Below are 22,225 nucleotides of genomic sequence, written 5' to 3'. Positions count from 1 at the left end.
GCAAAAATTTGGTTGTCTGAGGAGAAATAGCTGAGAAAAGAAGAGAAGCAAACGCAAAGGAGAAAAGGAAAGATATATCCATCTGAATGCAGAATTCCAAAGAACAGCAAGGAGAGATAAGAAAGCCTTCCTCAGTGATCAATACAAAGAAATAGAGGAAAACAATAGAATGGGAAAGACTAGTGATCTCTTAAAGAAAATTAGCGATACCAAGGGAACATCTGATGCAAAGATGGGTACAATTGGGTACAATAAAAGACAGGAACAGGTGGACCTAACAGAAACAGAAGATATTAAGAAGAGGTGGCAAGAATACACAGAAGAACTATACAAAAAAGATCTTAGTGACCCAGATAACCATGATGGTGTGATCACTCACCTAAAGCCAGACATCCTGGAGTGTGAGGTCAAGTGGGCCTTAGGAAGCATCACTACAAAGCTGGTGGAGGTGATGGAATTCCAGTTGAGCTATTTCAACTCCTAAAAGATATTGCTGTGAAAGTGCTGAACTTAATATGCCAGCAAATTTGGAAAACTCAGCAGCAGCTGCAGGACTGGAAAAGGTCAGTTTTCATTCCCATCCCAAAGAAAAGCAATGCCAAACAATGTTCAAACTACTACATAACTGCACTCATCTCACATGCTATCAAAGGAATGTTCAAAATTCTCCAAGCTAGGCTTCAATCGTATGTGAATTGAGAACTTACAGATGTTCAAGCTGGATTTAGAAAAGACAGAGAAACCAGAGATCAAATTGCCAACATCCGTTGGATCATAGAAAATGCAAGAGAATTCCAGAAAAATATCTACTTCTGCTTTATTGAGTACTCCAAAACTTTTGACTGTGTGGATCACAACAAACTGTGGAAAATTCTTAAAGAGATGGGGATACCAGACCACCTGACCTGCCTCCTGAGAAATCTGTATGCAGGTCAAGAAGCAACAGTTAGAACTGGGCATATAACAACAAACTGGCTCCAAATTGGGAAAGGAGTACGTCAAGGCTGTATATTGTTACCCTGCTTCTTTTACTTATATGCAGAGTACATCATGCAAAATGCCAAGCTGGATGAAGCACAAGCTGGAATCAATATTGCCAGGAGAAATATCAATAATCTCAGATATGGAGATGACACCACCCTTATGGCAGAAAGTGAAGAGGAACTAAAGAGCCTCTTGATGAAAGTGAAAGAAGAGAGTGAAAAAGCTGGCTTAAAACTGAACATTCAAAAAATGAAGATCATGGCATCCTCCCATCACTTCATGGCAAATAGAAGGGGAAATAATGAAAACAATGACAGACTTATTTTCTTGGGTTCCAAAATCACTGCAGATGGTGACTGCAACCATGAAATTAAAAGACGCTCCTTGGAAGGAAAGCTAGACAGCATATTATAAAAGCTAGACAACCTAGACAGCATATTAAAGAGCAGAGCTATTACTTTGCCAACAAAGTTTCGTTTAGTCAAAGATAGATTTTTCTAATAGTTGTGTATGGATGTGAGAGTTGGACTATATGAAAGCTGAGAGCCAAAGAATTGATGCTTTTGAACTGTGGTGTTGGAGAAGACTCTTGAGAGTCCCTTGGACTGCAAGGAGATCCAACCAGTCCATCCTAGAGGAAATCAGTCCTGAATATTCATTGGAAGGACTGATGCTGAAGCTGGAGCTCCAGTACTTTGGCCACGTGATGCAAAGAGCTGATTCATTTGAAAAGACCCTGATGCTGGGAAAGATTGATGGCAGGAGGAGAAGGGGATGACAGAGGTTGAGATGGTTGGATGGCATCACTGACTCGATGGATGTGAGTTTGGGCAAGCTCCGGGAGTTGGTGATGGACAGAGAAGCCTGGCATGCTGCAGTCCATGGGGTCTCAGAGTTGGACACAACTGAACTGAACTGAATGTTTTGTTTTTTTCTGTGTAGAGGTATTACATATCTTCATTAGCTTTATTGCTAGGCATTTGATGTTTGTTGATCCTGTTTTATTTTCTGATTCTTGTATCTGTCTTATTTCCTAATTGTTAATTTTTATAAATGTACCTTTGTGACAGATAGTGTCTTCCAAGGATGGTCCCACCCCACATGTTCTTTGCAGTTTGGGATCAACATACTGCATCGGGAAGTGAGGTCTCTGTTCCCTCCCCTTGTGCCTGTAAACCTTTGTAACTTCTGGTGGTAAGTTCGGGGGCTTGGGAGTTGATCAAGGAGACAAGATCATGGGAGGCAGTAACACATAAACTATTTGGGCAGCACTTGGACAGAATTGCATGCGAGAGGAAGTCCTTCAGCATATGAAAACTGACAGAACTAAGAAAAAATTAGTTCCAGAGATGGTAAGGCAGTAGGACAAGGGGATTCCCAGGGGGGTCGTGGAAATCAGAGAAGGGTTCACATGTCTGGGTGACGTCCCTCAGCAGCAATTGCTCTGGGACAGCAGTGGTTTGGGGTCTTACAGGATTATCTTCTCTATGGTCAGCAGATGTTCGATACAATTTCATGGAATATGTAAAGTATGTAGGCTCTGATCGGCTAAAACTATGGCTTGGGACTATATTTAAAGCAGTCGATGTGTGAGGGGTTGACTTTGTCACACGTGGGCTTTTAGCTAATCATCCTAACTTCCTGTGAAGAAACAAGCAACACAGGAGCCATTATAGGTGATTACTGAAGAGCTGTCTCTGGCTCATTTATAGAATACTTCTGCAATTGGTAGAATACAGCAGAAGTTCCAGTTAAATCGTTTAAAATTAATGATCAGTGTTTTTTCTTTTTTCCAGTGTTTTTCTCTAATGAATCTGTAATACTGTTTACTGCAGAACCAAGCAGAAAACTGTGTCCCTTTCTTACTGTCTTTTCCCTCTAGTTTCTGATTGCCTTCCTTTAAAAAAAAAAACAATTTGCCCCATCTGCCGTAATTGTCAGATAACAACCTTCAATTATTCCCAGCTGTGCCACTGTGTAGTATTCTATTACTTGCCAGAGATAGTCCTCCTGGGTCCTCTGTCCCTCTTCACTGTGGTTCTGCAGGCCCACCGAGCTATCAGCCTGACACTGAGCTCTCTTGCGTTGCATCCGGCGTCTTCCTCTGTTTGGGATTTACTCACTTGTTTAGTGGAACATGTCCTACAGCAGCATCCTGGGAAAGAAAGTATGGAAGGAAAATTCTGTGGAGTCCCTTATGTCTTTAAATATCCTTGTTCTGTTACATTTGGTGGGAAGTTCAGCTATAATACTGAACTTAAGCTTAAGATCATTTTCCCCTAAATATTTTTTATAGCCACTGTCCTTCTATTCATAGTCACTGAATATAGTCTCAAGAATATCCTCTACCATATCTAGCAAGTCGGAGTGTCTGAGCCTCTTGAGAGCTCTATGAAGGCAAATTAATTTTCCTTTCCTCCTTCCCTTCTCTGCACACAGGAGGGTATGACTCCCCTTTCTGTGTAGAAGCTTTTTCTATGCCTCAGTGCATTATTAACTGAGTCCATTAATTTCCTCTCTTTTTCTTTGTCCCTATAGATTATAACCTTTTAAGATTACTTAGTATCATGGTAGTGGGGTCTTGGGAAGGAGAAGAGAAGCATGTTTAATCTTTGTAAGTCCATAAAGACTTTTAAAAATCATTATATTCATTTTTTTCCACAAAAGTTTGCTTATTTTAGCAATGAAGAGGATAATACATTTAAGAAAACTCAAAATGAAAAATTGGGCCATGATTCTGAGGTTTTCTTTAGAGTATCATGTTTCCAGTGATTATGTAGAGCAGACCCATGATGTATAATTTTTTTAGAATGTTCTGCTGACTCAGGTAAAGCTCTTTTTGCTAGTTCTTAGAATGGAAGAGCAAGCTCTGTGATCTGGTCATTCTGGTTCTCTGAAAATGCTTCTTAAAGTATTAATAATCATCCTAAATTAAAAAAAATAGAGCTAGTACTTTCTAAAACTTTTTTAAAAGATATATTTTTATTTTTGGATTGATAAAGGTCTCTGTTGTTTTCAACCTAGATAATAGTCTTCTAATTAGAGACTGTGTGGGGAAATGAGGAAGCTCTGTTGCAGCTAAGTAACTAAGAATTGACCACACCCTGTAATGATGCTCTTCTAAAGGGGAGGAAACTCCTAACCAGTGCTACTTCTGCACCTGCTCGGTTGAAGAAAATCTCTTCTGTGTACTGCATGACAATTATTTACCATCATATGTCTCCCATGTCAGACTATGAAGTCCTAGAGGACAGAGGCTGTGTATTCTTCTTTCATTTTTATTGGAGTATATTTCCTTTATGATATTGTGTTAGTTTTTGCTATACAGCAAAGTAATCTGTTATACATATACATATATCCCCTAGAAAGATAAATTTTAAACATAAATTAATTGGACCAACTCTTAATTTAGCCAAAAATATTTGGCCAAATGGCTTTGACTTTGGGATGCTGAAGGCAATATAAAACTACAGATTTTGTCAAACACGCATTTATTTTTGGCATTTTCCTATGTTCAAGATACTGTTTGTGATCAAGCCTTCCCTCTTCTTGGAACCCTTCTCAGGCTTCCTCCTCTCCTTTTCCTCCATCCACTTGGTTAACTCTGTCCTTCAACTGATATTTTTAGATAGCCCTTCCAAGTCCAAGTTAGAGGGCTCCACCTGAGTTCCCCAAAGCACCCTAGACTTCTCTTATAATGTTTATGTTTGGTTGTCATTACTTGTTTGTCATTTTACCCCACAAATACATGAGCTCCACAAGAGCTGAGATTGTACCGTTTATATTTTATCAAAGAGTAGGTGCTTAATATTAGAACGCAGGAGATGCAAGAGATGTGCGTTTGATCCTGGGTCAGGAAGATCCCCTGGAAAAGTAAATGGCAACGCACTCCAGTATTCTTGCCTGGAAAATCCCATGGACAGAGGATCCTGGTGGGCTACAGTCCATGGGGTTGCAAAAGAGTCAGACATGACTGAGTACACACAATATTAGAATAAATGAATGAATTCAAATCCATAAGCATGGTTCTTGCCAGAAAAAATTACCATCTAGAAAGGGGCCATGACAAGTAAATATCTATTCTGTACAACATTAAGGGTGGGAAGAAAGAATTGTGAGAGTGTGGGAAGGAGGTAGGAAGAGTATACCGGGCATCTGGGAGAGGAAGGCACCTGAGTGAGACCAGGAGTTATTATTTACAGTCTTGGAGGTTGGGTAGGCAGAAACAGGGCACATGAGTCCGAGAAATCAAGGCAGGAAAGCTTTTGGTGTTAAGAAACTTGTGAATTGAAGCAGAGGTCCTCAAAATACTATCCTAGTGAAATGTGTAGTATTTGAATATGATCATGTCTCTGCTTTTAGTTTTGGCATGGATTAATAACTTGCTGATATGTAAGGTTACTAAACGGCATCTTCCTGTCAGGGCCGTGCACTTCTATCCATTGCTGAAGTGTCTCTCTCCCTTCTCCACCTTCCTTCCCCTACCCTGCCTTTGTGAAATCAGAAGAGTGGGCTAAATGATTGGGGAAAGCACGGAGCGCAGAGCTTCCCAGACTTTCGTGTGCTTACAAAGTGCCTGGAAAACGCAGATTCTGGTAGGATGGGGGTAGGATCTGAAAATTTCTATCTCTACCTCTCAAACGATGTCCCAAAAGCACACTTTTAAGTATTGAAAGCAGATTCTGAACTGGAGCTCTCTAGCTTTGGACTAAAGAGACCATCACAGGTAGACTTGTAGCACCTTGGAGTAGGTTCTCTGGTCCAGTGATTCTGATCACTCCAACCCCCATGTTCCTTCATTCTTAATCATTTATAGGTGTTCTGGGTTTTATTTACTATGTATGTGTGAAAGTTGCTCAGTCGTATCTGATTCTTTGCGACCCCATGGTCTATACAGTCCATGGAATTCTCCAGGCCAGAATACTGGAGTGAGTAGCTGTCCCCTTCTCCAGGGGATCTTCCCATCGTAGGGATTGAACCCACGTCTCCCACATTGCAGGCAGACACACTTGACCAGCTTAGTCACCAGGGAAGCCCAGTTCATGAATTCTGGTCAAGTTGCAGTCCTTCTCAGGAACCGAAGATGGCGCCACAATCTTGGTCTTAAAGGGTACTTCCCACCCAGACGCTGTTGCGCAAACGAAAAGCATCTTCCTGCCCCTCTGAAAGTTTCTTGTTCTCTGACCTTATGAACTTAGAGAAGACATGTTGCTTCGTAGATGGAGCATATTTTTCCAGTGATTTTTGAAATTCAGGCTACATTATGTCAAAAACCTTTCTTAAGACTTTTTTAGAACCCTGTTTTAAATGTTTGCTGGGTTTTGTGTGTTCAAGGTGAATTGCAATTTCTGTTACAAAACTCCTGGATTGTTATAAAGTATTTTCATTTCTGCCAGAGGTAATTATCTTTCAGTTGGTAATTATATGTGCTGTATCTAATAACACATAATCATGGAATTTAAGCTAAAAAGTATTGAACTTTCAAACAATTAGCTCACTTGACAAAAGAGAGAATAGGCTTCCCAATTTTGCTTAAGTTCTCCTGAGTTTCAGCACCTTGCTACAGGAAAAGTCCTAACAGACCATGTGTGATAGACCTTCCAGTGCAGCAGCTGCAGACTGAGGATTTATCTAGGCTCTATGTATTCTTCCTTTGACTTAGGCTTCACAGCAGGCTGAGTTCTGACCTCTCTCGGGGCTCAGAAATGTCCCGTTTGAGAATAGAACTATCCCTAGTCTCTCATGGCAGTAAATTAGAGATTAAGTCAATGGTTCTGAAACTTTACTGGGCATTAGATCACTTGAAAGACTTCTTGTTAAAATATAGATTTCTAAATCAGTAAGTCTGAGGTCAGGGTTATGAATTTACTTCTCTAACAAGTTCTCAAGTGATGCTCATTCTTATTCCATCACCTGCGATATGGGACCACACTTCGAGGACCATTGGATTAAGCTAACATTGTGGCTAACACGTTTCTTCATTGTGTTCAGCAAGAGAGAGAGCATCCCAACATTCCCAGAAAGCACCCCGAGAGTCACCGTTCCTAGACCAGGTTAGCACATGTGCCAATTTCTGCAGCCACGAGGAAGGAATGTGCTGAATGGCAAAGCCAGAATCACCTCTGTCCGCAGCTGAAAAGCAGGGGTGTGGGAAAGGACTAGAGTCCACTGAACGCGTGTGGTATGAATGAAAGTCACACTGTAACTGTCAATGCTTCTCAGGTAACTACTGGAGAAAAATCACACATGCTAAATACACACATCTTAGAACAGGTGAAAACTGCATTTGGAAATGAGTTTATTTACTAGGTGGTTGAATTTTTTCCTTTGTTTATTTGAGAAAAGTCCTTAGGTTATTGGCTGTCAGCTGTAACTAAGGTAAAATATCTGTGAATTTCACAAATATTAGTCCCTTATATGTAAGTCAAACTTGGTTAATGATTTAAGATCGTAAAAACCTGTCTTCAAAGCACAAATGTTTAGTTTACTAGCAGTTAGCTTTTTGGGACAAATTAAAAGACGCTTACTCCTTGGAAGGAAAGTTATGACCAACCTAGACAGCATATTAAAAAGCAGAGACATTACTTTGCCAACAAAGGTCCGTCTAGTCAAGGCTATGGTTTTTCCAGTGGTCGTGTATAGATGTGAGAGTTGGACTGTGAAGAAAACTGAGCACTGAAAAATTGATGCTTTTGAAATGTGGTGTTGGAGAAGACTCTAGAGAGTCCCTTGGACTGCAAGGAGATCCAACCAGTTCATCCTAAAGGAGATCGGTCCCGGGTGTTCTTTGGAAGGACTGATGCTGAAGCTGAAACTCCAGTACTTTGGCCACCTGATGCGAACAACTGACTCATTGGAAAAGACCCTGATGCTGGGAGGGATTGGGGGCAGGAGGAGAAGGGGACAACAGAGGATGAGATGACTGGATGGCATCACCGACTCGATGGACATGAGTTTGAGTGAACTCCCGGAGTTGGTGATGGACAGGGAGGACTGGCGTGCTGCGATTCATGGGGTTGCAAAGAGTCGGACACAACTGAGCGACTGAACTGAACTGAACTGAAGGGGCCAGAATAAATAACGAAGTATGATTTGGCTCACTGGAGGGCAGCAGATCCTGGAGAACAGTCAACAGTTTATTTTTCTGCCCCAGCACTAACTATGATGTTGGTGTTCAGAGTAGCTCTTTAGTCTCAGCAATAAGGACCAGTGTGGAAACCTGAGTCGTGGTTAGAATTTGCATTGTTGAAGCTTCCCAGTCATTGCACTGTAGCCTTGTTTGGATCTATAATGAATTCCTTCCCTGTGAACAGCCAGACACCTCATTCCTACCGAGACCAGTTTTCAGTCTACCAGTACTTTCTTTAGTGGGACCATTCACATTCCTTAGATTATGAGGCCACGAGATTGCAAAACGCAGTGCTAATTCCTGGCAGGGAGAGAGCAGCCAGATGCCGTCTCTGGGAGCTTGTTCTACCTCGTGCGCTAAGCTCTTTGTCCCAGTTAGCCCCATGGGAGCAGGAATTCAAGATAACAGCCAGCCCACACTTCTTTCGGGACGTGCCCCCATGCCAACCTCTCTGCTGCAAATGCACACCCTCCTTCTCTGGTGTGAATGCCCTTCCAGCACTGACCCAGACTGACTACGGCAAACAACCCAACCAAACCAGCCCAGTGAACCAACCACTGGCCTGCTTCCCTTCATTTCTCCAAAATATCTACCTTGTTTTCCCCTTTCTTTCAGGCTGCCATCTTTAAGAAGACGTGAAAGGTTTGTTTGGCCTGTGCTTCCTTAGAATATGGTGTCATATCTAGCATTTCATGTTTAGAATTTTACTGACAATGCCTAAGAGTTCTTTATAGCAAAGGGACAAAATGCACTTAAAATTTGTGAATAGGTGGGCAGTGAGCTGTTTGCTGAGGGTCTCCTCTGTGGGGCCATGTGCAGGCCAGGGTGCCCTCCGAGACCTTCCCTAGGCAGCACTACACCCACCCCCCAGCAGGAAGCAAAGAGGCTGTGGCTCAACGGGGTGCCAGGAGTCTCATTTTCATCTCTACTTAGAATCCTCTGTCAATACAGTTGTGAGATCAGGACCAGTGTGTTAGATTTATTTGCATTTGAATGGAGGACTCACTTTCTACATTCCAGACAGAGGTAGTGAAGTCAGTTCCACACAGCTGTGTCTAACAGCCCTTTGGCAAGGCCACCGTCAAGGAGCAGCCCTATCCTGCTCACAAAGGACTCTCAACCGTGTGTGTGTGTGTGTGTGTGTGTGTGTGTGCAGCCCTATCCTGCTCACAAAGGACTCTCAACCGTGTGTGTGTGTGTGTGTGTGTGTGTGTGTGTGCGCGCGTGCGCACTCAGTCATGTCTGACTCTTTGTGACCCCATGGACTGTAGCCCACCAGGCTCCTCTGTCCATGGAATCTTCCCCTATCCTGCTCACAAAGGACTCTCAACCGTGTGTGTGTGTGTGTGTGTGTGTGTGTGTGTGTGTGTGCGCACTCAGTCATGTCTGACTCTTTGTGACCCCATGGACTGTAGCCCACCAGGCTCCTCTGTCCATGGAATCTTCCCCTATCCTGCTCACAAAGGACTCTCAACCGTGTGTGTGTGTGTGTGTGTGTGTGTGTGTGTGTGTGTGTGTGTGTGCGCACTCAGTCATGTCTGACTCTTTGTGACCCCATGGACTGTAGCCCACCAGGCTCCTCTGTCCATGGAATCTTCCAGGCAAGAATAATGGAGTGGGTTGCCATTTTCTACTTCAGGGGATCTTCCCAACTCAGGATCAAAACCATGTCTCCTGTGTCTCCTTCATTGGCAGGGGAATTCTTTACCAACTGCGCCACCTGGGATGCCCCTCAATCTAGTTTGCTTTTAATTAATTCTAGAAACTCCACTCCACTTCTCTCTCTTCCTTACATTGTCTTTTATTCAATTTTCTTTGAACAATCCAAAAAGTTTTTCTTCTGTTCTCCTCTCCAACCTTCATGTGCAACTTAAACTAATGCCCAAGGGAAGAACTCTCTCCTGCTAAGTTGGTGGAGGATGGCAGGCAATTTCCTCCCTTCCCTGGAAACTATACATCCCTGCCCATTGCCGTGTGACCTGTGGTGCCTCCCACAGGGTAGTGTCAGGCTTTGCCATGTGTCCTGCCTGGGCCAATGGTACGTAAGCAGAAGTGACATAGTGCCACTCTGGAGCAGAAGTTTTAGGAGGCAGCTTAAGTCTCCTGCATTGGCAGGTGGGTTCTTTACCACTAGCACCACCTGGGACGCCCTAGGAGGCAGCATAAAGCCTGAAGACATCGCTGCCTGTTCTGTTTTTTGCTTTGCCCTCTGTGAGAAGGAAATAGCCGCCCACTCCAGTATTCTGGCCTGGAGAATCCCATGGACTGCATAGTCCATGGGGTCGCAAAGAGTCGGACATGACTGAGCCACATTCATTTCACTGTCCTGATCCTAAAAGGGGTTTCACCTTTGATTTGGGTCCTAGAATGAATGAGAAGACATTAAGAAGAGCTGCAGTCAATCCACAGCCACCAATCTGTAAGTGTAACATAAAGATACCATTGTCATAAGCCACTAAAAATTTCAGTGTCACTTGGTACTACAGTAGAATCAACCAATAATACAAAGGCCAAACCATAAATAATAACTGGAACATGTAACAGTCACATTTCCCAGTCACCTTTATTTATATAAAAGTATATTAAATAAATTATCTCAAAATATACAAACAGAACAATATTACCTCTATAAATAGAAAATCCCCATATATAAAACCTTTCTTCAAATTATATAAATACATACAATGTGGACCATAAAGTTTGAAGTACCTTAAATCTTAAACTCAGTACGATTTGTTGGTAGAGTAGTCTTCTAAAAATATAGTTAGCTGTCAAGTGTTTCATCAACAGCGTTTGTCAGTTAAAGTGCTAAACTGTAATGCATATTAGGAATGTGCCCCAAATACAAGTCTTCTGCTTTTAACACATTCATATAAACGTTTGCTAATTGTTCAAACCTCCAAAAGTACTAAAAAACAAAAAGGCCTTATACACCATATTACAAAAAGACAGACATATGTTAGAAAGTCCACCCAATTTCCACCTTACTTTCCCACATGGTTTGATGTCAGCCTCTCAAAAGTTCTCCAAAAGTCCACGCAGGAATTTTGAAGGCATTTGTTCACTTGTTTTTCCTTAGATAATCTGGCTTCAACTTGAATGTAGAAAATGTACAGTCTGAAAGCATGATATGTGCAAAAGGTGCCTTAGTGTTAAAATAGCAATTTAAAAAACTTGGAGTGGGTTGTACCGCTCATTACATTCCAAAGTGTCTTAATGCTGATGTTGAAACCAAGATGCTAATCACACGAAAAGGTCAGATATGAACTTTCTTTGAGCCCCAGGGTCTGTATGCTCCAAAACAGTCACTTGTGTTTCCATGTGTTCTGCTGCCGTAAGAGCTCCTGGTCACAGTGCGGCACAGCTCTGCAGAGCCGGCAGAAAGATCCAGGCACGGGATCTCTTACGCAGCGTTGAGGGGCGCGTTCTCCTTCCCACTTGGCCCTGCTCGCGCCTTCCTGCACTTGTGCAGAGACACAGACAGGACAACGATGAAGATGATGATCACAAGCATCACTATTCCAATGATGAGGAAAAGTTCTGAAAAATAAAAGGTACCAAGTCAACTCAGGGACCCTGAATCCCATTTTTCAGTGGGCAGAACCCAGGGCATAACCCCAAATTACACCATCCAGCTTTTGTGTAACTTGAAATCTCTCTTCTCCACCACACATTTCTATTAGGAAAGAATCTCTCAAACCCTAGGTGTTTGCAGGCAATTGACAACGATGAAAAAGCATTTAACAAACTGGATAATGCTCACAGTCTAGAAAGACACATGTAGATGGAAGCAAGAATAGCTGATAGAAACAAGTGGCTAAAGATGATGCTGAGTCGGGTAGCAATGATTATAGTAGATGAACTATCAGTGCAAAGAGAGATACAGAGTGCTACCCAGGTTCACATAAAGAGAGAGAACTGGTTGGGGCAATAAGAAGGCTTCCTGGTAGAGGCGGCATGTGAAACGATTCTCAGAGGACACATTTCAGCAGAGAGAGGAGGCAGGGGAAGCAATGATCTAGGTGTGCGTGAACACAGTGAGGTAGGGGAACTCAAGCTGGCTTTAGGAAGATGGACGTGAGGGTGGCGGGTGTGATGGCCCAAACGGTGCAGGACCTGGGAGGAGGAGAGCCCTTTCCTTCTGTCAAGGCAAGTTAACAGGAGAGAATTTTTAAAGTGACTTTAAGATATTTAAACTACCTCTCAGCAGGGCACTGGGTCATTATTACTATCCTCTCACTCTTCCATCCCTTAAAGTACTCAGAGCACCACCCCAGTCAAGCCTGAAGGCAGATTCCTGGCCTCTCAGCCTCATGCACATGTCTGAGCCTCCATGGCACCTCCAGATAAGATCCACTCCTCACCTGGCATCTGTGCTCTGGTGTGGCACAGGTGTGCACACAAGTATGCCAGTGAGGCACACACATGTACACATGGGATATCTGATAGACCCAATCCCTCTGCATCACGGGTTATGAGCCTGGGGTAACAGCAGCCCATAATAGGTGCTCACAAACATCTATAGGGTGTTGCTGCGTCCGGTTCCCCAGGTGAGCTGGTGAAGCTCCCCACAAACCAGATGTATGAAAAAATGCCCAGAGAAATCTCTGATTTGATACTAAATCCTAAATGTCTACCATGGGCCCAGGGCTCACTCAGCAGATAGCTTAGTGCATGCTAGGTGCTAAAAAAAAAAACAAAAAAAAACTAAAAAAAACCTGCTAATACAAGGGAATGACACAGAAATTAAATGTCTAAAATTATGAGTATCCCCCACCCCCAAACCACAAAAAACCCAAGCAGTTTTCCCCTGAAGATAGTATGTCCAGTCCTGAGGGTGGAGCTAGTCCTGTGGAAGGCAGCCCTGCCTCCCAGATCATGGGCAGAGCCTCTCACCTGTGGACAGAACTTTCTCGTGGCTAGTGCACGCGATGGGGCTTTCTGGACTCTTCTGGTTAGCTCTTCGTGATAGAATCACTGCTTGAACATGGAAACAATAGTTTTCGCCTTTATCCACATCAATCAAAAACCCATTAGTGTTTGTCGTGGCCTTTTTCTGTTGAAAGATAAGAGTTCTTTATTCATCCAGGCTCACAGTGAATTCTGTTGCCTTTACTAAGTCACTGCGGTAGTAAAATGAAAGTGTTAGTCGCTCAGTTGTGTTTGACTCTTTGCGACCCCATGGACTGTAGCCCACCACGCTCCTCAGTCCATGGAATTCTCCAGTCAAGAATATTGGAGTGGGTAGCCATTCCCTTTTCCAGGGGATTCTGGCTGGGAATGTGGGTACCCAAGGCAGGCCAGTCCAAAGCAGCTGGAAGTCACAGGCAGAACCAAGAGAGCAGTCTGCCTCCCACTCCACAACACTGCCCTGTCAACCACCTGCTTTGATGTTATACTTGGAGAAGAAGTGAAATCAAGGATCTGCAATTTAAAACAAGTCATAAAAATAAAAGAATGCTCACCTTTCCTGTACTGGAAGCTTTCCAATAATAAAGTGTATAATTCAAGTCCTTGCCAAAAACATCCCGGAGACTTAGGAATGTGCTGTTCGCTCTGACTAACGTACGTGCATCATGTACGGTCACATTCAGTTTTGTCCCAACTTGTTCAAAACTCTGAATTATTGGCTGTCCAAGATTTGCTAAAACACAGAAAATGAGCTTTGTTGGGACCAAAGAGTTCTATACGAAGTAGAACCCCATTGATTTATCATGGTTAATAGCTACCTAGTCATCCCTCATGAAATACCTCAAAGAACCAGTTCCCTGGCACCAGAGCTGAACCACGAGACATTCTACAGCAGTGCTGTCTAGCGGAAATGTACTGGGAGCCACAGATGTCACTTTAAATCTCCTTGTAGTCATGATAGAAAATGTAAAAAGGAATGAGTGAAGTTAATCTATTTCATTTAACCCAATATGGCTAAAATATTATAACTTTAACATTTAATAAATATGAAAACTTTGAGATCTTTCTCAAAATCCAGTGTATATTTTACATGTATAGCATTAGCTAACATTTCAAGTGCTCAACAGCCACATGTGGTTAACCAAACAGCTGCAAAAGATTCCATATTTTAGATACAATAGAGGCTGTGGGAAAGCCCATGAAATGTCCTTGGTATCTCAAAAAATCACTTTTAACCACCAGGTCTCTTAGATGGTTCAATTATCTCATGTGCTTTGGTTGAATAATAGTGAAACAAATCCTCATAATTCAATAGGAGTTATAGGCAAGGATGTGTGTGTATGAGCACACAGAAATAGACACTATTTTCTCTCTTGCACCAAAAAAGGATTTGAAGTAGCTTACAAAAAGCTCAAGAACGGGGCTTCCCTGTGTGCTCAGTGTTAAAGAATCTGCCGGCCAATGCAGGGGACAGGGGCTCGATCCCTGATCTGGGAAGATCCCACATGTCTCAGAGTAACTAAGCCCTTGCGCCGCAACTACTGAGCCTGTGCTCTAGAGCCCAGAAGCCACAGTTACTGAGCCCATGCACCCTAGAGCCCATGCTCCACAACAAGAGAAGCCATCGAAATAACAAGCCTGTGCACCGCAACTAGAGAGGAGCCCATGCAGCAAGGAAGACCCATCTCAGCCGAAAATAAAAACAAATAAAAATTATTTTAAAAAATCCTCAAGAACTAGAAAAAGAAATTGTGAGGATGCTGCCCAAGGAGGGAGAATAAATATCAATGAACCTGTAGTTACTGTAGGTGGGGTCTAAGTTCAGCACCGCGAGAGGCACACAGTTAAAAGCACTAAGGAGTTTGAAGACAGGCTCTGGCAGACAGAGGCAGGTAGTCCGACTCACCTGGGGTGAGGCTGCCCCCTATTTCCACCCTCAGAGTAGACACTAAGGGGAAAGGGGGTTGCCTGTCCCTCTGCCCCCTTCTCTCTACCCCTGCCTCGAGAAACTCCACGGGGTAAACATAAAAACACCAATAACACAACACTTTCACGCTAAATCTTCTACTGAAGCTGCTGATTTCACTCTTCTCAACATGCTACATGTGTATTTATTTAAAATACTTAGTTCAAAAAAGTAAAATAAAATACCTAGTTCAGAAACATAGCCATGATGAAAAATCTGCATCTCCTACTTGGCAGGAATCCTTTGTACTCCCTTAGCAAAGGCTGGGGAGAAAAGCATTCTGTGTTTTCAAGACCAGCATGAAGGAAGCAGGATGGGAGCTGGCCTGGCAAGTGCCAGCACATCACAGGACTCAAATCCTGGTCAAGTGAGGAAAAAGGTCAGCAAGCCCAATGACGAGATGGGAGGGAAACTGAACTTTCCCCGTGGATTTGTAACCCTCTGTGAAAAACCCTAATTGGGACTTCTGGTCTGATGATGGGACACAAAATTCAAAAGATATATAAAATCTCCTAAATATTGGGTCAGTCAAAAAGTTCATTTGGGCTTTTCCATAAGATCTTATGGAACTTTTTGGTCACCAATATATATGGGGAAATACTGGAACTGCCAGCCTTTGTGAATTTCCTACTCTCTGCCCTCTATCTGGCCAGTTACTAGTAGGGTCTGGGGACAGACTGGAGGAGAAAGCTACTTGATGACATTTTTATCAACTCCAACATACGTCCCATGAACCTCCTACCACATCCAGAATGAGCCAAGATGGCTGTGGCACTTACTACTTTCTGAGAAAAAAAAGATGTGTTTATGGATAAACATTTTTTGATGTAATCATTCCTAAGGCTCACAAGCTCACAGAATATTTAGAAGTTTATGAAAACAAGAATGAAAGGTTACTACAAATCGAGCTACTTACTCTCTAGGTAGGGTGTGAACTCTGGGGAGTTGGTAAATGGAGGCTCCACAGCGTAACTTCTAATGTCTGCTGGGTAGGAAAGGACCCTCGCCAAATATGTCTCTTTCACATTTTTCACAATCTCATCAGTGACGTCACACTCCGTGTTTGTTGTGTAAAAGCATTTGTTTTTCCAGTTTCCTAATCTAGGGCTGAGGAAAAGAAGGAAGAGAAATGGAACATTATGATTTGCATCCAACAAGATAACTGTTTTTTGGCTGGGGTGCTGTGTTCCAACACTGACTTCCACAAGCAATCCTGAGGAGGTGTTTGCTATGCTGAGCACTTCAGGTCCTCTCAGCAACCTTTGGTTTGTGGGAGGCGGGGGGGGTGCTCTGTAATTGTCTTTGTCCTTACATATAAGGCCACTGAGGCAAAGGGAGGTTGGGTGACCAGCGCAAAATCACACAGCTGGATTTTTGAGCCAGACAGCAGTTTGACTACTGGGTCTGTGCTCTGAATCATTTTGTTAAATATCTTTCTTAAAATGTAGATGATTTGTCATGACTATGTGGGAGAAGGGACAGTTTTCCATCAAGACTCAATTATTTATTAGTCTACTTATTATATCATTATATTCTGTTTATCACATTCTGTATTCTATGTCAAATATAGTCAATGCAGTCATAGAGTCTATATAATAATACATTCTATTTTATTACATTCTATTGTGACCATTATTGGTGTGGTTATTTAACAGTTATTAAAACTACCATAAGCCAGACGCTCTACTGGACCCTTAAACATGTTACTTCATTTGGTATAAACTTTTCAAGAAAGTACTGGATCTTTCTCACATATGAGGATACTGAAGCTCAGAGCTGCTAGGTAACTTGTATAAGGTCTTACAGCTTCTGAGATGAGAGCTGGGTCTGTTCCTCTCATTATACGATCAATACTTGCCTCCCTCACTTTCACAGGATGAGCCATCAAAAATTATAGAGTAACAATACAGGTAGTGTCTGTCAAAGTCTGAGACTAAGAGACAGATCTGACTAAAGACAGATTTTCCTTTTGTAAGATATCATCGAAAAGAAATGATTTAAAGAACCACTAAAAATGAAATTATCCTGAAATGATACAAAGAACTTCTATGAAAAAAATGAAACTATTCTGCAGAACTGAAACAACTCCTGGGAAAGTGCCACTGCCACTTGATGCACGCATAGCTGTCCCACGGAAGGTGACAGCTGCCCCGTGGTTTCCCATCATCAACCCCCAGAGTGTCCTACCCACCATTTAAGGCCACACTCCAATCCCACCTTCTACAAGAAACTCCAGATCTCCTTGCTCAGAACTGATCTCTCCCTTCCCTGGCCCCAGCTCTGATATCTCATTAAAGCACCTAAGTGAGCCTTGCACTTCCACGCCCTTGTGCTCCTCCATCAAGCAGTGCAGCTTTAGGGCTTGCACATGGCCAGGATTTGTGCAGCATTAGATGGTTTACATTTAGAGGCTGAACTGGGGGCAAAACAAGCTGCCCTATGGATTTAACTGTCTAAATCCAGGCATAAGAATCATAAATAAGAATCTTTTAAAAGTCTGAACTAAATAACCAGGCTAAGAGGGTGTGGGATAGACACACTCTTGGTCCTTAAATTCACAAACTAAGATTAAGACAGAAATATGTTTACATATTCTTAGATTTCTTGAATTTTCTGTGATAAAAGTAGAGATGCAGCCTTAATTCCAGAATGACCAGAATGCATTTGTTAAAACTGCATCATTTCTATTTTAAAAAGTGAACAAGAACCTGATGATTCTTCTCCACTGCTATGGCAAACAAGTTGTTCAGATAACAGGAGAAACCCTTCTGGGTGCTGTGGCTACATTCCATCTGAGAGATAGCATTTGTGGTTCCTTCAGCTCACAGGAGGAACCACAGACCTCTGGAAAAATTTAGCACAAGTAACAATCACCAAAAGTAATAGAGCTATTAAGTGCTGCAAACTGGTTGGGAAGGAGCAATTCTGCAGTCAGTTCCTCTGACAGCTATGATCAGCATTAACACTATAAACGCCTCTGAGGTTCCTCTGGGTATTGCAAAATCTCCTGATTTGGAAATAATAAAAGTCCCGCCTGAACTTCTAAAAAATCCCAACAGAATTCAGACCCATCAATTACGGAGCAGGTTATTTTCTACAAGCTCTGGAAGTTTCTATTTAGAATTTATGGAACCAGTATTTCAGGGGATGGTTGGGTGGTAAGGCATGAGCCAGTAACACTTTGTGACTGAAAACTGTTTCCGAAAGGGAAAAATGCAGTTGGAGCTCCAGGCACAGCTGTGGCGCCCTGTGTCTGGGGACAGGCTGGTGGTGGGGCGGCTGGATCTGGAGGAGCGGTGGGTCAAGATGCTTTCTCTAGGGAAGACGGCCGGGAGGGAGAATGGTGCACTGAGGGGACGGTGGGACCGGCTCTCTTTCCTCCTCGCGGCTCTGGAGTCTCACGTAAGGCACATGCAGACCCACAGAGACGGCGGTGGTGCGCGCTGCCCCGTAGGCCTTGCTCCCTGACCCTGCTGTGCGCACACCAAGATAAGTCCCTTACCTTTCCAGGGCCAGTTTCCTCGTCTATAAAATGACTACTATGGTCCCTTTACTTAGGAATCCCATTTACCCGTGGGCTGGTAACGGAAGAGTGCAGGTCTCCGGCAGGAGGGAGGGACCACTCACAGTTCCTCCAGCACAAGTGTAGAGATGGCTGGCAGGGCGGGAGCCACCCCCACCCAGGGCCCGTGGGCACCCCCGACCTGCAGCTCTGCGCTAGGTTGTTTGCACATGGGGGCCATGTCCGCTTAAATAATAGCAGCCTAGCAGCGGAGAGGAGAAGGCAATGGCACTCTACTCCAGTCCTCTTGCCTGGAAAATCCCATAGACGGAGGAGCCTGGTGGGCTGCAGTCCATGGGGTTGCTAAGAGTCGGACACGACTGAGCGACTTCTCTTTCACTTTTCACCTTCATGCACTGGAGAAGGAAATGGCAACCCACTTCAGTGTTCTTGTCTGGAGAATCCCAGGGACGGGGGAGCCTGGTGGGCTGCCGTCTATGGGGTCGCACAGAGTCGGACACGACTGAAGCGACTTAGCAGCAGCAGCAGCTGAGAACTTAGACTTGACACGTTTAAATAACAGTAGCCTTGCAGTCTGAGAACTTAGAATTGACAAAGTCTAAATATTTAAAAATTTGGTAAATCAGAAATATGTTTTCTCATGTTCACCAAACTTAAGATTCAAGATATTTGGGAGGCAAGCATCCTTCCTAAAATCTTCTTTTCACTACCCAGAAACTAAGTGTCTACTAAGGTAAACTTCAGCCCTGCCTGCATCTGTAGAATTAATAACTTTCATCAAGTGGAATGTGTTTTGACAAGTTTGGCCATAATTGTAATTATTACCTTGACTTTTAAATTCCTCTAAATCTTTCTATGTATATATACAAGCATGTATGCATGCACACACACATTTTCTTGCCTGTTGGCTTGGCAATAGTTGTCATGAAGTTGATGTTGGGAAAAAAAAAGAAAAAACATCCGCCTAAAAGACCCACTCCATCCTTAAGAACTGCATTTTAAACGCTATAAAAGACTTGGTACAAGTTAAACAAAACAACAAAAAGCCTTTTAGTCAGTGACATGTCTGTACCTTCTATAACGAGTCTTAGTTTCCATAGCTGCTGTCCTATACTTAATAAGATCTCTACCAAGCCTCCTAGAACATTTCAGAAACAAAAAACTTGCTAAAATCAAAAACTTGATGGTGTATTCCTTCCCCGCTCAGTGAGTCACAGATTTAACCTCCTCCAAGATCATGTATGCAACGGAATTTTGAATCATGAATCCAAAGATTAATGAATCAAACACTGCTTAAGGGCAACATATGTGTCCGAACTCCTCCCTACATCTTCTCTAACATGTTAGATCCGGCTGGCAGTCTAGACAGCACGGAAAAGGCTGTGTGTACTTAGAGAGATGAGTTATCAGTGATCCACAATCACATCTATCAGTGCCACCATGGCTTGCTCAAGAAAGTTCTCATCTCCACAGCTTATACTCTACTTACAAATTTCCCCAATCATCTCTGAAAACAAAACATTCTATCAGTTTAAGGTCTGTCAGTGTTACAGACTTGATGACTATGACTCCAGCCAGCAAATTACCATGAATGCCTTCTTTTTCTTTGTTACCTGTTAAATAATTTCATCCATCAATCAGCTTTAAAGACATCTGTACTCAGCACAGGAAAGTGGAAACAACAACAATCTTATTTTTCTTTTTTTGGTACCTAGCTTACCTTATCTGAACAGTGTAGAGAGAATTGATGGGTTTGGGTTCCCACTCCAAAATGGTCTTGAAATTAGTTGACTTCCAAGTTATATTATATGCTTTCACTACATCTGTAGTGCCTTTAAACAACAGAGAAACAGTTATTAATGTTTACATGAACTTCTCAGCACACAATTTCCTGTTGATGGTATAAAACATTCCCACTCCCCAACATCATCATAAACCTCACATTAATATTTTCCTAACCACAAAAGCTTTAACTGAATTACCATAAGAAAAAAATCGGCAATATTTTCCTAAACCCAGAGTTTCCTCCTGGCAAGACGACCTGGTGATCTAAGGAAACACACAAGGATCTTGAAGTCCTTGTTTGAAATAATTCACGGGGAAAGCCCTGTGATAACGACCTGGAAGTACAGCTCAGGGGCCTTCAGTGGCCCAGGCTATCCACGGACCAACCGGAGAAGTGGGAAGGGCAGGATTCCAGGTTTAACAGCAGGGAAAGCCAGCTAGGATGGGTTTCAGTAAATGATGTTAAAGGGCGAAGCCCATGTGTGTCAGAAGAGTTAGGACTGCATCCAATAAAAAAAACAAACCTTGACTTTTTTCACGCTTATCTAACCCTCATGAATAATTTCAGTCACTATAGGGAAACTTCCACAGACACCCCTGCAGACAATAAGCCTGTACACCGTCGGCTGTATTCGGTTAGGATGCCTTATTGTTAAGGTCTTCTTCGCCAGTTCTCAGACGGTTAGTCTCTGCCCTGCGTCTCACACAGAACAGGCTTACAGGGCATGCAAAATGTGGCGCCTGCTCCAATCCAAGCGACATTTTGGAAGGACTGACTAACCCAATCTAAAATACTGACGATCAAGAGAAGACCTAAAGCCGAGAGCCGTTTCTCCTTAAGGAAAGTCCACATACAATGAAGGGTAACGTTCAAACATTGCATGTCGACCCCTGCAGGTGCGGAGCCTTGTCCCATCACTTTCAAGGTGTCGGCTCCCTGGGGAACTCGTTTACTAAACTTAAAGCGAGAGCCCCCAAGGCACTTAAGCAACAATGGATGTCGAGAACAAGCATCTCGACCAGAAGGGGCGGCGGGTCCCGGGCGAGCCGCACCTCGGGGCGGCAGGGAGAGCCCGCGGTCAGCCAGGCCTATCCTCCCTCCTCCCCGTGGCTCGCCCCAGGGCTCTGCGGGGCGGGTGCCACTCACCGGCGACTCCGGCCACCTGGATGAGGACTAAGCCGAATAGAAGAGCCCGAGCGATGGCGGCCTGGGAGCAGGGTACCCGGGGCCCGTTGGGGGTCGCCATGTCCCCGAGCTGATAGCGAGGTCTCAAAGATTCTGCTGCGCCCCGGAGGCTGGAGAAGCGAGGATGCTGCGGAGGTTGGGCTGGAGGCACCTGGGGCTGCGGGATGAAGCGGGAGGAACGCGGGGAGCCCAGAGTTTGTGGGAGCCCGTCCCCGCCGCGCTTTAAAGAGCTGGGCGCACGTTTGCGCCTCCGCCTGCGCGGAGTCCGCCCCGTCTCTCCTCCCGACTCCCCGCCCCCGGCCCGCCTTCGTCGCCTGGGTGGGCGGCCCCCGGCGAGTCCACACCCCGCCCCGCCTCCTCCCAGTAGGAAACTCCGAGACCCTGCAAGGACTGATTCACCCGTGATTCAACCCGCCGCCGAGTGAGAGTGTCCTTCGGCTGCTGACCAGTCCAGGTGCAGAGGGCAACCAGGGTCCCCAGCCGCTCAGATCCCCTGACTCCCTAGCTTCCTGGCCCCGGGATCACCTATCCAGATGACCCGCTTGAGTGGGCGGCAGGTCTGTGGGGAAGGAATAGAGGGCGGTTGGAAGGAGTTTGGGGAGGAAGAGAGGGATTCCCTCCCTTCCACTTGGCGATGCATTGTCCAGGCCGGCGGGAGCGCAGCACCTACCAAGGTTAATAGAAAGTACTGGCCGCGGGCTCCTCTCTGGCCCCAGAGAGCATTTCTGGGGCGCTTTGCCC

General features: G+C 44.0%; 1 protein-coding gene across 1 annotated transcript; it reads right to left on the bottom strand.

The window, feature by feature from the left end:
* Positions 1 to 10,657: 10,657 nt before the first annotated feature.
* F3 (coagulation factor III, tissue factor) lies at positions 10,658 to 21,731 on the bottom strand. Its single transcript, XM_043460595.1, has 6 exons — positions 21,446 to 21,731; positions 20,234 to 20,345; positions 15,907 to 16,097; positions 13,579 to 13,757; positions 13,010 to 13,169; positions 10,658 to 11,653 (listed from the first exon to the last, which is right to left on the bottom strand). Exons 1-6 carry the CDS (start codon positions 21,543 to 21,545, stop codon positions 11,517 to 11,519), a joined length of 879 nt encoding a protein of 292 aa, XP_043316530.1. The 5' UTR covers positions 21,546 to 21,731; the 3' UTR covers positions 10,658 to 11,516.
* Between the last annotated feature and the right edge of the window lie 494 nt (positions 21,732 to 22,225).

Source organism: Cervus canadensis, chromosome 2, assembly GCF_019320065.1.
Source record: "Cervus canadensis isolate Bull #8, Minnesota chromosome 2, ASM1932006v1, whole genome shotgun sequence".
In the NCBI taxonomy this organism is placed as follows: Eukaryota; Metazoa; Chordata; class Mammalia; order Artiodactyla; family Cervidae; genus Cervus; species Cervus canadensis.
Note: the sequence above shows the minus strand (reverse complement) of the source record. Positions and strands in the feature narration are given on the sequence as shown.